General features: G+C 47.7%; 1 protein-coding gene across 1 annotated transcript in view; it reads right to left on the bottom strand.

Moving 5' to 3' along the window:
- The window catches only part of LOC120059745 (sodium/calcium exchanger 3-like), a 54,934-nt gene extending 41,273 nt beyond the window's left edge, over positions 1-13,661 (bottom strand). The window contains exon 1 of the mRNA XM_039008800.1: positions 13,559-13,661. Coding sequence (XP_038864728.1) covers positions 13,559-13,661 — 103 coding nt within the window. The remainder of the gene's footprint in view (positions 1-13,558) is intronic.
- Positions 13,662-14,681: the final 1,020 nt, after the last annotated feature.

A 14,681-nucleotide genomic window follows, 5' to 3' on the forward strand; every position in this document is an offset into this window, starting at 1 on the left:
CAGTGAACACTGCTACATGGCTGAGGGTTTTTCTACTCCATGTACAGTGATCCTCAAAACATATTGTATCTGACTTCTTTTTGAAGTCAGTGCTGGGTGAGGTACAGTTGGCCATCAAGGCTTTTGAGGGAGAGCCAGTAGATCCTCTTAAGCTACTTGACAGCTTGGTTAGCCTGATCAAGTCTGTGAGCAGCAGGGTGCTGAATCCACTGGCAAATGTTGATGTACTCAAAGGGCCAATAGATGGATACATCAGTCCCAAACCGTACCTTGGTTACCTTTTTTGAGTCAAAGGCAGCTGAGCTCCACCTTGCGCCTGAGGATGAAAACGATGTCCGAAAGCGGTTTGTGTAGCCTTCACCATCTCCCTCACTAATGAGTTAAGGGTGAGATGTGTAGTCTTCACCATCTCCCTCACTAATGAGTTGAGGGTGAGATGTGTAGCCTTCACCATCTCCCTCACTAATGAGTTAAGGGTGAGATGTGTAGCCTTCACCATCTCCCTCACTAATGAGTTAAGGGTGAGATGTGTAGAGCCTTCACCATCTCCCTCACTAATGAGTTAAGGGTGAGATGTGTAGAGCCTTCACCATCTCCCTCACTAATGAGTTAAGGGTGAGATGTGTAGTCTTCACCATCTCCCTCACTAATGAGTTAAGGGTGAGATGTGTAGCCTTCACCATCTCCCTCACTAATGAGTTAAGGGTGAGATGTGTAGCCTTCACCATCTCCCTCACTAATGAGTTAAGGGTGAGATGTGTAGCCTTCACCATCTCCCTCACTAATGAGTTAAGGGTGAGATGTGTAGCCTTCACCATCTCCCTCACTAATGAGTTGAGGGTGAGATGTGTAACCTTCACCATCTCCCTCACTAATGAGTTAAGGGTGAGGTGTGTAGAGCCTTCACCATCTCCCTCACTAATGAGTTAAGGGTGAGATGTGTAGCCTTCACCATCTCCCTCACTAATGAGTTGAGGGTGAGATGTGTAGCCTTCACCATCTCCCTCACTAATGAGTTAAGGGTGAGATGTGTAGCCTTCACCATCTCCCTCACTAATGAGTTAAGGGTGAGATGTGTAGAGCCTTCACCATCTCCCTCACTAATGAGTTAAGGGTGAGATGTGTAGCCTTCACCATCTCCCTCACTAATGAGTTAAGGGTGAGATGTGTAGCCTTCACCATCTCCCTCACTAATGAGTTAAGGGTGAGATGTGTAGCCTTCACCATCTCCCTCACTAATGAGTTAAGGGTGAGATGTGTAGCCTTCACCATCTCCCTCACTAATGAGTTAATGGTGAGATGTGTAGCCTTCACCATCTCCCTCTCTAATGAGTTAAGGGTGAGATGTGTAACCTTCACCATCTCCCTCACTAATGAGTTAAGGGTGAGATGTGTAGCCTTCACCATCTCCCTCACTAATGAGTTAAGGGTGAGATGTGTAGCCTTCACCATCTCCCTCACTAATGAGTTGAGGGTGAGATGTGTAGCCTTCACCATCTCCCTCACTAATGAGTTGAGGGTGAGATGTGTAGCCTTCACCATCTCCCTCACTAATGAGTTAAGGGTGAGGTGTGTAGAGCCTTCACCATCTCCCTCACTAATGAGTTAAGGGTGAGATGTGTAGCCTTCACCATCTCCCTCACTAATGAGTTGAGGGTGAGATGTGTAGCCTTCACCATCTCCCTCACTAATGAGTTAAGGGTGAGATGTGTAGCCTTCACCACCTTCCTCACTAATGAGTTAAGGGTGAGATGTGTAGCCTTCACCATCTCCCTCACTAATGAGTTAAGGGTGAGATGTGTAACCTTCACCATCTCCCTCACTAATGAGTTAAGGGTGAGATGTGTAGAGCCTTCTCCATCTCCCTCACTAATGAGTTAAGGGTGAGATGTGTAGCCTTCACCATCTCCCTCACTAATGAGTTAAGGGTGAGATGTGTAGCCTTCACCATCTCCCTCACTAATGAGTTAAGGGTGAGATGTGTAGCCTTCACCATCTCCCTCACTAATGAGTTAAGGGTGAGATGTGTAGCCTTCACCATCTCTCTCACTAATGAGTTAAGGGTGAGATGTGTAGCCTTCACCATCTCCCTCACTAATGAGTTAAGGGTGAGATGTGTAGCCTTCACCATCTCCCTCACTAATGAGTAAAGGGTGTGATGTGTAGCCTTCACCATCTCCCTCACTAATGAGTTAAGGGTGAGATGTGTAGCCTTCACCATCTCCCTCACTAATGAGTTGAGGGTGAGATGTGTAGCCTTCACCATCTCCCTCACTAATGAGTTAAGGGTGAGATGTGTAGCCTTCACCATCTCCCTCACTAATGAGTTAAGGGTGAGATGTGTAGCCTTCACCATCTCCCTCACTAATCAGTTAAGGGTGAGATGTGTAGCCTTCACCATCTCCCTCACTAATGAGTTAAGGGTGAGATGTGTAGCCTTCACCCGCTCCCTCACTAATGAGTTAAGGGTGATATGTGTAGCCTTCACCATCTCCCTCATTAATGAGTTGAGGGTGAGATGTGTAGAGCCTTCACCATCTCCCTCACTAATGAGTTAAGGGTGAGATGTGTAGCCTTCTCCATCTCCCTCACTAATGAGTTAAGGGTGAGATGTGTAGCCTTCACCATCTCCCTCACTAATGAGTTAAGGGTGAGATGTGTAGCCTTCACCATCTCCCTCACTAATGAGTAAAGGGTGAGATGTGTAGCCTTCACCATCTCCCTCACTAATGAGTTAAGGGTGAGATGTGTAGCCTTCACCATCTCCCTCACTAATGAGTTGAGGGTGAGATGTGTAGCCTTCACCATCTCCCTCACTAATGAGTTAAGGGTGAGATGTGTAGCCTTCACCATCTCCCTCACTAATGAGTTAAGGGTGAGATGTGTAGCCTTCACCATCTCCCTCACTAATGAGTTAAGGGTGAGATGTGTAGCCTTCACCATCTCCCTCACTAATGAGTTAAGGGTGATATGTGTAGCCTTCACCATCTCCCTCACTAATTTGTTGAGGGTGAGATGTGTAGAGCCTTCACCATCTCCCTCACTAATGAGTTGAGGGTGAGATGTGTAGAGCCTTCACCATCTCCCTCACTAATGAGTTAAGGGTGAGATGTGTAGCCTTCTCCATCTCCCTCACTAATGAGTTAAGGGTGAGATGTGTAGCCTTCACCATCTCCCTCACTAATGAGTTAAGGGTGAGATGTGTAGCCTTCACCATCTCCCTCACTAATGAGTAAAGGGTGAGATGTGTAGCCTTCACCATCTCCCTCACTAATGAGTTAAGGGTGAGATGTGTAGCCTTCACCATCTCCCTCACTAATGAGTTGAGGGTGAGATGTGTAGCCTTCACCATCTCCCTCACTAATGAGTTAAGGGTGAGATGTGTAGCCTTCACCATCTCCCTCACTAATGAGTTAAGGGTGAGATGTGTAGCCTTCACCATCTCCCTCACTAATGAGTTAAGGGTGAGATGTGTAGCCTTCACCATCTCCCTCACTAATGAGTTAAGGGTGAGATGTGTAGCCTTCACCATCTCCCTCACTAATGAGTTGAGGGTGAGATGTGTAGCCTTCACCATCTCCCTCACTAATGAGTTAAGGGTGAGATGTGTAGCCTTCACCATCTCCCTCACTAATGAGTTAAGGGTGAGATGTGTAGCCTTCACCATCTCCCTCACTAATGAGTTAAGGGTGAGATGTGTAGCCTTCACCATCTCCCTCACTAATGAGTTAAGGGTGAGATGTGTAGCCTTCACCATCTCCCTCACTAATGAGTTAAGGGTGAGATGTGTAGCCTTCACCATCTCCCTCACTAATGAGTTAAGGGTGAGATGTGTAGTCTTCACCATCTCCCTCACTAATGAGTTGAGGGTGAGACTGCCGGACAACATCAAAGCATTGCAGTACATGTCAGTTTTTCAATGTGGAGGAAACTCTAAAGCACAATAAGATCTCTGGAGAAATGGAAATAATAGCCAAGATCCTTGGCAACTCCCCTGCAGAGATAGACAAGATTGTCCAGCAATGGCGTGCCATCCATCTTAATAAACGGAATGAGACAAAAAAAACACACTGGGCTTCTGGAGTGAGATTTGGAAGTTCAGGGATGCAGCTGATATCAACCCGTTTCAAGAACTTGCCATGGCTGCTGTGTCTGTGTTGTCCTCGCCACACTCGGATGCTGAAGTTGTTCTGCACCCTCTGTGTGTGTGTGTAGATTCTGCACCCTCTGTGTGTGTGTAGATTCTGCACCCTCTGTGTGTGTGTGTAGATTCTGCTCCCTCTGTGTGTGTGTAGATTCTGCACCCTCTGTGTGTGTGTGTAGATTCTGCACCCTCTGTGTGTGTGTAGATTCTGCACCCTCTGTGTGTGTGTGTAGATTCTGCACCCTCTGTGTGTGTGTAGATTCTGCACCCTCTGTGTGTGTGTAGATTCTGCACCCTCTGTGTGTGTGTGTGTAGATTCTGCACCCTCAGTGTGTGTGTGTAGATTCTGCACCCTCTGTGTGTGTGTGTAGATTATGCACCCTCTGTGTGTGTGTAGATTCTGCACCCTCAGTGTGTGTGTAGATTCTGCACCCTCTGTGTGTGTGTGTTAGATTCTGCACCCTCTGTGTGTGTGTGTAGATTCTGCACCCTCTGTGTGTGTGTGTAGATTCTGCACCCTCTGTGTGTGTGTGTAGATTCTGCACCCTCAGTGTGTGTGTGTAGATTCTGCACCCTCAGTGTGTGTGTAGATTCTGCACCCTCTGTGTGTGTGTGTAGATTCTGCACCCTCAGTGTGTGTGTGTAGATTCTGCACCCTCTGTGTGTGTAGATTCTGCACCCTCTGTGTGTGTGTGTAGATTCTGCACCCTCTCTGTGTGTTCAGATTCTGCACCCTCTGTGTGTGTGTAGATTCTGCACCCTCTGTGTGTGTAGATTCTGCACCCTCTGTGTGTGTGTGTAGATTCTGCACCCTCTGTGTGTGTAGATTCTGCACCCTCTCTGTGTGTGTAGATTCTGCACCCTCTGTGTGTGTGTGTTAGATTCTGCACCCTCTGTGTGTGTGTGTAGATTCTGCACCCTCTGTGTGTGTGTAGATTCTGCACCCTCTGTGTGTGTGTGTAGATTCTGCACCCTCTGTCTGTGTGTAGATTCTGCACCCTCTGTGTGTGTGTAGATTCTGCACCCTCAGTGTGTGTGTAGATTCTGCACCCTCTGTGTGTGTGTGTAGATTCTGCACCCTCAGTGTGTGTAGATTCTGCACCCTCTGTGTGTGTGTAGATTCTGCACCCTCTGTGTGTGTGTAGATTCTGCACCCTCTGTGTGTGTGTAGATTCTGCACCCTCTGTGTGTGTGTAGATTCTGCACCCTCTGTGTGTGTGTGTAGATTCTGCACCCTCTGTGTGTGTGTAGATTCTGCACCCTCTGTGTGTGTGTGTAGATTCTGCACCCTCTGTGTGTGTGTAGATTCTGCACCCTCTGTGTGTGTGTAGATTCTGCACCCTCTGTGTGTGTGTGTGTAGATTCTGCACCCTCAGTGTGTGTGTGTAGATTCTGCACCCTCTGTGTGTGTGTGTAGATTATGCACCCTCTGTGTGTGTGTAGATTCTGCACCCTCAGTGTGTGTGTAGATTCTGCACCCTCTGTGTGTGTGTGTTAGATTCTGCACCCTCTGTGTGTGTGTGTAGATTCTGCACCCTCTGTGTGTGTGTGTGTGTAGATTCTGCACCCTCTGTGTGTGTGTGTAGATTCTGCACCCTCAGTGTGTGTGTGTAGATTCTGCACCCTCAGTGTGTGTGTAGATTCTGCACCCTCTGTGTGTGTGTGTAGATTCTGCACCCTCAGTGTGTGTGTGTAGATTCTGCACCCTCTGTGTGTGTAGATTCTGCACCCTCTGTGTGTGTGTGTAGATTCTGCACCCTCTCTGTGTGTGTAGATTCTGCACCCTCTGTGTGTGTGTAGATTCTGCACCCTCTGTGTGTGTAGATTCTGCACCCTCTGTGTGTGTGTGTAGATTCTGCACCCTCTGTGTGTGTAGATTCTGCACCCTCTCTGTGTGTGTAGATTCTGCACCCTCTGTGTGTGTGTGTTAGATTCTGCACCCTCTGTGTGTGTGTGTAGATTCTGCACCCTCTGTGTGTGTGTGTAGATTCTGCACCCTCTGTCTGTGTGTGTAGATTCTGCACCCTCTGTGTGTGTGTGTAGATTCTGCACCCTCTGTGTGTGTGTAGATTCTGCACCCTCTGTGTGTGTGTAGATTCTGCACCCTCTCTGTGTGTGTAGATTCTGCACCCTCTGTGTGTGTGTGTAGATTCTGCACCCTCTGTCTGTGTGTGTAGATTCTGCACCCTCTGTGTGTGTGTGTAGATTCTGCACCCTCTGTGTGTGTGTAGATTCTGCACCCTCTGTGTGTGTGTAGATTCTGCACCCTCTCTGTGTGTGTAGATTCTGCACCCTCTGTGTGTGTGTGTAGATTCTGCACCCTCTGTGTGTGTGTGTAGATTCTGCACCCTCTGTGTGTGTAGATTCTGCACCCTCTCTGTGTGTGTAGATTCTGCACCCTCTGTGTGTGTGTGTTAGATTCTGCACCCTCTGTGTGTGTGTGTAGATTCTGCACCCTCTGTGTGTGTGTGTAGATTCTGCACCCTCTGTCTGTGTGTGTAGATTCTGCACCCTCTGTGTGTGTGTGTAGATTCTGCACCCTCTGTGTGTGTGTAGATTCTGCACCCTCTGTGTGTGTGTAGATTCTGCACCCTCTCTGTGTGTGTAGATTCTGCACCCTCTGTGTGTGTGTGTAGATTCTGCACCCTCAGTGTGTGTGTGTAGATTCTGCACCCTCTGTGTGTGTAGATTCTGCACCCTCTGTGTGTGTGTGTAGATTCTGCACCCTCTCTGTGTGTGTAGATTCTGCACCCTCTGTGTGTGTGTAGATTCTGCACCCTCTGTGTGTGTAGATTCTGCACCCTCTGTGTGTGTGTGTAGATTCTGCACCCTCTGTGTGTGTAGATTCTGCACCCTCTCTGTGTGTGTAGATTCTGCACCCTCTGTGTGTGTGTGTTAGATTCTGCACCCTCTGTGTGTGTGTGTAGATTCTGCACCCTCTGTGTGTGTGTGTAGATTCTGCACCCTCTGTCTGTGTGTGTAGATTCTGCACCCTCTGTGTGTGTGTGTAGATTCTGCACCCTCTGTGTGTGTGTAGATTCTGCACCCTCTGTGTGTGTGTAGATTCTGCACCCTCTCTGTGTGTGTAGATTCTGCACCCTCTGTGTGTGTGTGTAGATTCTGCACCCTCTGTCTGTGTGTGTAGATTCTGCACCCTCTGTGTGTGTGTGTAGATTCTGCACCCTCTGTGTGTGTGTAGATTCTGCACCCTCTGTGTGTGTGTAGATTCTGCACCCTCTCTGTGTGTGTAGATTCTGCACCCTCTGTGTGTGTGTGTAGATTCTGCACCCTCTGTGTGTGTGTGTAGATTCTGCACCCTCTGTGTGTGTAGATTCTGCACCCTCTCTGTGTGTGTAGATTCTGCACCCTCTGTGTGTGTGTGTTAGATTCTGCACCCTCTGTGTGTGTGTGTAGATTCTGCACCCTCTGTGTGTGTGTGTAGATTCTGCACCCTCTGTCTGTGTGTGTAGATTCTGCACCCTCTGTGTGTGTGTGTAGATTCTGCACCCTCTGTGTGTGTGTAGATTCTGCACCCTCTGTGTGTGTGTAGATTCTGCACCCTCTCTGTGTGTGTAGATTCTGCACCCTCTGTGTGTGTGTGTAGATTCTGCACCCTCTGTGTGTGTGTGTAGATTCTGCACCCTCTGTGTGTGTGTGTAGATTCTGCACCCTCTGTGTGTGTAGATTCTGCACCCTCTGTGTGTGTGTAGATTCTGCACCCTCTGTGTGTGTAGATTCTGCACCCTCTGTGTGTGTAGATTCTGCACCCTCTGTGTGTGTGTGTGTAGATTCTGCACCCTCTGTGTGTGTAGATTCTGCACCCTCTGTGTGTGTGTGTTAGATTCTGCACCCTCTCTGTGTGTGTAGATTCTGCACCCTCTGTGTGTGTGTGTTAGATTCTGCACCCTCTGTGTGTGTGTAGATTCTGCACCCTCTGTGTGTGTGTAGATTCTGCACCCTCTGTGTGTGTGTGTAGATTCTGCACCCTCTGTGTGTGTGTGTGTAGATTCTGCACCCTCTGTGTGTGTGTGTAGATTCTGCACCCTCTGTGTGTGTGTGTAGATTCTGCACCCTCTGTGTGTGTGTGTAGATTCTGCACCCTCTGTGTGTGTGTGTAGATTCTGCACCCTCTGTGTGTGTGTGTAGATTCTGCACCCTCTGTGTGTGTGTGTAGATTCTGCACCCTCTGTGTGTGTAGATTCTGCACCCTCTGTGTGTGTGTGTAGATTCTGCACCCTCTGTGTGTGTGTGTGTAGATTCTGCACCCTCTGTGTGTGTGTGTGTAGATTCTGCACCCTCTGTGTGTGTGTGTTAGATTATGCACCCTCTGTGTGTGTGTGTAGATTCTGCACCCTCTGTGTGTGTAGATTCTGCACCCTCTCTGTGTGTGTAGATTCTGCACCCTCTGTGTGTGTGTGTTAGATTCTGCACCCTCTGTGTGTGTGTGTAGATTCTGCACCCTCTGTGTGTGTGTGTAGATTCTGCACCCTCTGTCTGTGTGTGTAGATTCTGCACCCTCTGTGTGTGTGTGTAGATTCTGCACCCTCTGTGTGTGTGTAGATTCTGCACCCTCTGTGTGTGTGTAGATTCTGCACCCTCTCTGTGTGTGTAGATTCTGCACCCTCTGTGTGTGTGTGTAGATTCTGCACCCTCAGTGTGTGTGTGTAGATTCTGCACCCTCTGTGTGTGTAGATTCTGCACCCTCTGTGTGTGTGTGTAGATTCTGCACCCTCTCTGTGTGTGTAGATTCTGCACCCTCTGTGTGTGTGTAGATTCTGCACCCTCTGTGTGTGTAGATTCTGCACCCTCTGTGTGTGTGTGTAGATTCTGCACCCTCTGTGTGTGTAGATTCTGCACCCTCTCTGTGTGTGTAGATTCTGCACCCTCTGTGTGTGTGTGTTAGATTCTGCACCCTCTGTGTGTGTGTGTAGATTCTGCACCCTCTGTGTGTGTGTGTAGATTCTGCACCCTCTGTCTGTGTGTGTAGATTCTGCACCCTCTGTGTGTGTGTGTAGATTCTGCACCCTCTGTGTGTGTGTAGATTCTGCACCCTCTGTGTGTGTGTAGATTCTGCACCCTCTCTGTGTGTGTAGATTCTGCACCCTCTGTGTGTGTGTGTAGATTCTGCACCCTCTGTCTGTGTGTGTAGATTCTGCACCCTCTGTGTGTGTGTGTAGATTCTGCACCCTCTGTGTGTGTGTAGATTCTGCACCCTCTGTGTGTGTGTAGATTCTGCACCCTCTCTGTGTGTGTAGATTCTGCACCCTCTGTGTGTGTGTGTAGATTCTGCACCCTCTGTGTGTGTGTGTAGATTCTGCACCCTCTGTGTGTGTAGATTCTGCACCCTCTCTGTGTGTGTAGATTCTGCACCCTCTGTGTGTGTGTGTTAGATTCTGCACCCTCTGTGTGTGTGTGTAGATTCTGCACCCTCTGTGTGTGTGTGTAGATTCTGCACCCTCTGTCTGTGTGTGTAGATTCTGCACCCTCTGTGTGTGTGTGTAGATTCTGCACCCTCTGTGTGTGTGTAGATTCTGCACCCTCTGTGTGTGTGTAGATTCTGCACCCTCTCTGTGTGTGTAGATTCTGCACCCTCTGTGTGTGTGTGTAGATTCTGCACCCTCTGTGTGTGTGTGTAGATTCTGCACCCTCTGTGTGTGTGTGTAGATTCTGCACCCTCTGTGTGTGTAGATTCTGCACCCTCTGTGTGTGTGTAGATTCTGCACCCTCTGTGTGTGTAGATTCTGCACCCTCTGTGTGTGTAGATTCTGCACCCTCTGTGTGTGTGTGTGTAGATTCTGCACCCTCTGTGTGTGTAGATTCTGCACCCTCTGTGTGTGTGTGTTAGATTCTGCACCCTCTCTGTGTGTGTAGATTCTGCACCCTCTGTGTGTGTGTGTTAGATTCTGCACCCTCTGTGTGTGTGTAGATTCTGCACCCTCTGTGTGTGTGTAGATTCTGCACCCTCTGTGTGTGTGTGTAGATTCTGCACCCTCTGTGTGTGTGTGTGTAGATTCTGCACCCTCTGTGTGTGTGTGTAGATTCTGCACCCTCTGTGTGTGTGTGTAGATTCTGCACCCTCTGTGTGTGTGTGTAGATTCTGCACCCTCTGTGTGTGTGTGTAGATTCTGCACCCTCTGTGTGTGTGTGTAGATTCTGCACCCTCTGTGTGTGTGTGTAGATTCTGCACCCTCTGTGTGTGTAGATTCTGCACCCTCTGTGTGTGTGTGTAGATTCTGCACCCTCTGTGTGTGTGTGTGTAGATTCTGCACCCTCTGTGTGTGTGTGTGTAGATTCTGCACCCTCTGTGTGTGTGTGTTAGATTATGCACCCTCTGTGTGTGTGTGTAGATTCTGCACCCTCTGTGTGTGTGTGTAGATTCTGCACCCTCTGTCTGTGTGTGTAGATTCTGCACCCTCTGTGTGTGTGTGTAGATTCTGCACCCTCTGTGTGTGTGTGTAGATTCTGCACCCTCTGTGTGTGTGTGTAGATTCTGCACCCTCTGTGTGTGTGTGTAGATTCTGCACCCTCAGTGTGTGTGTGTAGATTCTGCACCCTCAGTGTGTGTGTAGATTCTGCACCCTCTGTGTGTGTGTGTAGATTCTGCACCCTCTGTGTGTGTGTAGATTCTGCACCCTCTGTGTGTGTGTGTAGATTCTGCACCCTCTGTGTGTGTGTAGATTCTGCACCCTCTGTGTGTGTGTGTAGATTCTGCACCCTCTGTGTGTGTGTGTAGATTCTGCACCCTCTGTGTGTGTGTGTAGATTCTGCACCCTCTGTGTGTGTGTGTAGATTCTGCACCCTCTGTGTGTGTGTGTAGATTCTGCACCCTCTGTGTGTGTGTGTAGATTCTGCACCCTCTGTGTGTGTGTGTGTAGATTCTGCACCCTCTGTGTGTGTGTGTAGATTCTGCACCCTCTGTGTGTGTGTGTAGATTCTGCACCCTCAGTGTGTGTGTGTAGATTCTGCACCCTCAGTGTGTGTGTAGATTCTGCACCCTCTGTGTGTGTGTGTAGATTCTGCACCCTCTGTGTGTGTGTAGATTCTGCACCCTCTGTGTGTGTGTGTAGATTCTGCACCCTCTGTGTGTGTGTAGATTCTGCACCCTCTGTGTGTGTGTGTAGATTCTGCACCCTCTGTGTGTGTGTGTAGATTCTGCACCCTCTGTGTGTGTGTGTAGATTCTGCACCCTCTGTGTGTGTGTGTAGATTCTGCACCCTCTGTGTGTGTGTGTAGATTCTGCACCCTCTGTGTGTGTGTGTAGATTCTGCACCCTCTGTGTGTGTGTGTAGATTCTGCACCCTCTGTGTGTGTGTGTAGATTCTGCACCCTCTGTGTGTGTGTGTAGATTCTGCACCCTCTGTGTGTGTGTGTGTAGATTCTGCACCCTCTGTGTGTGTGTGTAGATTCTGCACCCTCTGTGTGTGTGTGTGTAGATTCTGCACCCTCTGTGTGTGTGTGTAGATTCTGCACCCTCTGTGTGTGTGTGTAGATTCTGCACCCTCTGTGTGTGTGTGTAGATTCTGCACCCTCTTTGTGTGTGTGTGTAGATTCTGCACCCTCTGTGTGTGTGTGTGTAGATTCTGCACCCTCTGTGTGTGTGTAGATTCTGCACCCTCTGTGTGTGTGTAGATTCTGCACCCTCTGTGTGTGTGTGTAGATTCTGCACCCTCTGTGTGTGTGTGTAGATTCTGCACCCTCTGTGTGTGTAGATTCTGCCACCTCCACTCCCCATCACACCATCTTGCTACCCCCCCCCCCCCCCCCCCCCCCCGCCTGGTGATGCAACATTAGATAACAGCACACCTGTTAAACCTTTCAACAGACATTACCAACAACCAAGCTGGAGTAAACAACACTAAACAACAACAACAAACTTTTGATGAGAACTAGCTTGGACTTCCTCTCCTTCCTTTTCTCTATGTGAGAATGAATGACAGATTTGTATAAAACAGTGCCTTCATTCACACGACTGAAAAGAGAGCAGTGAGAATTAAACAAACAGCTGTAGTTTCCTCTATTCAACATTACTTCCCATTAAACAAACAGCTGTAGTTTCCTCTAGTCAACATTACTTCCCATTAAACAAACAGCTGTAGTTTCCTCTAGTCAACATTACTTCCCATTAAACAAACAGCTGTAGTTTCCTCTAGTCAACATTACTTCCCATTAAACAAACTGCTGTAGTTTCCTCTAGTCAACATTACTTCCCATTAAACAAACAGCTGTAGTTTCCTCTATTCAACATTACTTCCCATTAAACAAACAGCTGTAGTTTCCTCTAGTCAACATTACTTCCCATTAAACAAACAGCTGTAGTTTCCTCTAGTCAACATTACTTCCCATTAAACAAACAGCTGTAGTTTCCTCTATTCAACATTACTTCCCATTAAACAAACAGCTGTAGTTTCCTCTAGTCAACATTACTTCCCATTAAACAAACAGCTGTAGTTTCCTCTAGTCAACATTACTTCCCATTAAACAAACAGCTGTAGTTTCCTCTAGTCAACATTACTTCCCATTAAACAAACAGCTGTAGTTTCCTCTATTCAACATTACTTCCCATTAAACAAACAGCTGTAGTTTCCTCTAGTCAACATTACTTCCCATTAAACAAACAGCTGTAGTTTCCTCTATTCAACATTACTTCCCATTAAACAAACAGCTGTAGTTTCCTCTAGTCAACATTACTTCCCATTAAACAAACAGCTGTAGTTTCCTCTAGTCAACATTACTTCCCATTAAACAAACAGCTGTAGTTTCCTCTATTCAACATTACTTCCCATTAAACAAACAGCTGTAGTTTCCTCTAGTCAACATTACTTCCCATTAAACAAACAGCTGTAGTTTCCTCTAGTCAACATTACTTGGGGACTATGACACAGTGTTGGAGGGGATGTTCATTTACAGGGGTGTATGTACGTACAGTGTTTTCATTGTTGCCGTGGGAAACGCAGGTGGACAACGGGAAGCACATGGCTGAGAAACACGTGGCTGAGAAACACGTGGCTGAGAAACACGTGGCTGAGAAACAGAAACACGTGGCTGAGAAACAGAAACACGTGGCTGAGAAGCACGTGGCTGAGAAACAGAAACACGTGGCTGAGAAACACGTGGCTGAGAAGCACGTGGCTGAGAAGCACGTGGCTGAGAAGCACGTGGCTGAGAAACACGTGGCTGAGAAGCACGTGGCTGAGAAACACGTGGCTGAGAAGCACGTGGCTGAGAAACACGTGGCTGAGAAGCACGTGGCTGAGAAACACGTGGCTGAGAAGCACGTGGCTGAGAAACACATGGGTGAAGGTGTGACTGGGATGCAGGGAAAGGAGAGAGAAAGGGAGGGGAGTCCCTGGGGAGGAAAGGAGGAATGGAAGAGGTGAAAGGAGGAAGAGGAGGAAGAGGGTGTCAGTACCACACCTTTCTGCAGGCTCATGTCTACCATGCGCGGCTCGGCCAGCTCCAAGAAGAAGTTCTTGTTTTTCTCATACTCCTCATCGTCTATCACCTTCACCTGAACCATCTTGCTGCGAGAGGAGAGAGAGAGAGGGGGAAAAAGAGGAGGAAGTGAAGAGAACAAAAGTGAAGAGAACAGAACAGAAGAGAAAGGGAATTAAGAGAGAAAAGGACAGATGGAAACAGAGAGAGAGAGAGAGAGAAAACAGAAAGTTAATTAGCGATCAGCGACAGGCTGAGACAGGAGAAGGAAGTCAGCAGGACGATTAATAACCAGTGTGGTGAAAAGGCTAGAGGTCAAAGGTCAGCTGCTGTCCCTGACGATGGTCGCTAGGTCACTCTAGGACAGCTCTGTCATAGGCTGTCCACATTGGCTCCCATGGCTGTCTTGACATCCACATCTATCACACTGTAGCCTACAAATCTCATTGGTCGCGAACACATCTCATTAGTCGTGTACACATCTCATTGGTCGCGAACACATCTCATTAGTCGCGTACACATCTCATTAGTCGTGTACACATCTCATTAGTCGTGTACACATCTCATTAGTCGTGTACACATCTCATTGGTCGCGAACACATCTCATTAGTCGTGTACACATCTCATTGGTCGCGTACACATCCCATTGGTCGCGTACACATCTCATTAGTCGTGTACACATCCCATTGGTCGCGTACACATCTCATTAGTCGTGTACACATCTCATTGGTCGCGTACACATCTCATTAGTCGTGTACACATCCCATTGGTCGCGTACACATCTCATTAGTCGTGTACACATCTCATTGGTCGCGAACACATCTCATTAGTCGTGTTCACATCTCATTAGTCGTGTACACATCTCATTGGTCGCGTACACATATTTTCAGATGCAATATGCTTGTGTTTTCTAGCTCCAACAGTGCAGTAAATTCTAGCAATAAAAAAAACAAGCAATATCAGTACGAACAATGTCAGAGTCCAGAAAATAAATATACATAACGGTGTGTATAGAAGTATGGACATGAATAGAAAAGGTGTGTAGTTATATAGGATGAGCCATGACTACAATACAGTATATACATATGAAGTGGACAGCAGTAGT

The sequence above is a fragment of the Salvelinus namaycush genome, chromosome 15, assembly GCF_016432855.1.
Source record: "Salvelinus namaycush isolate Seneca chromosome 15, SaNama_1.0, whole genome shotgun sequence".
Lineage (NCBI taxonomy): Eukaryota > Metazoa > Chordata > Actinopteri > Salmoniformes > Salmonidae > Salvelinus > Salvelinus namaycush.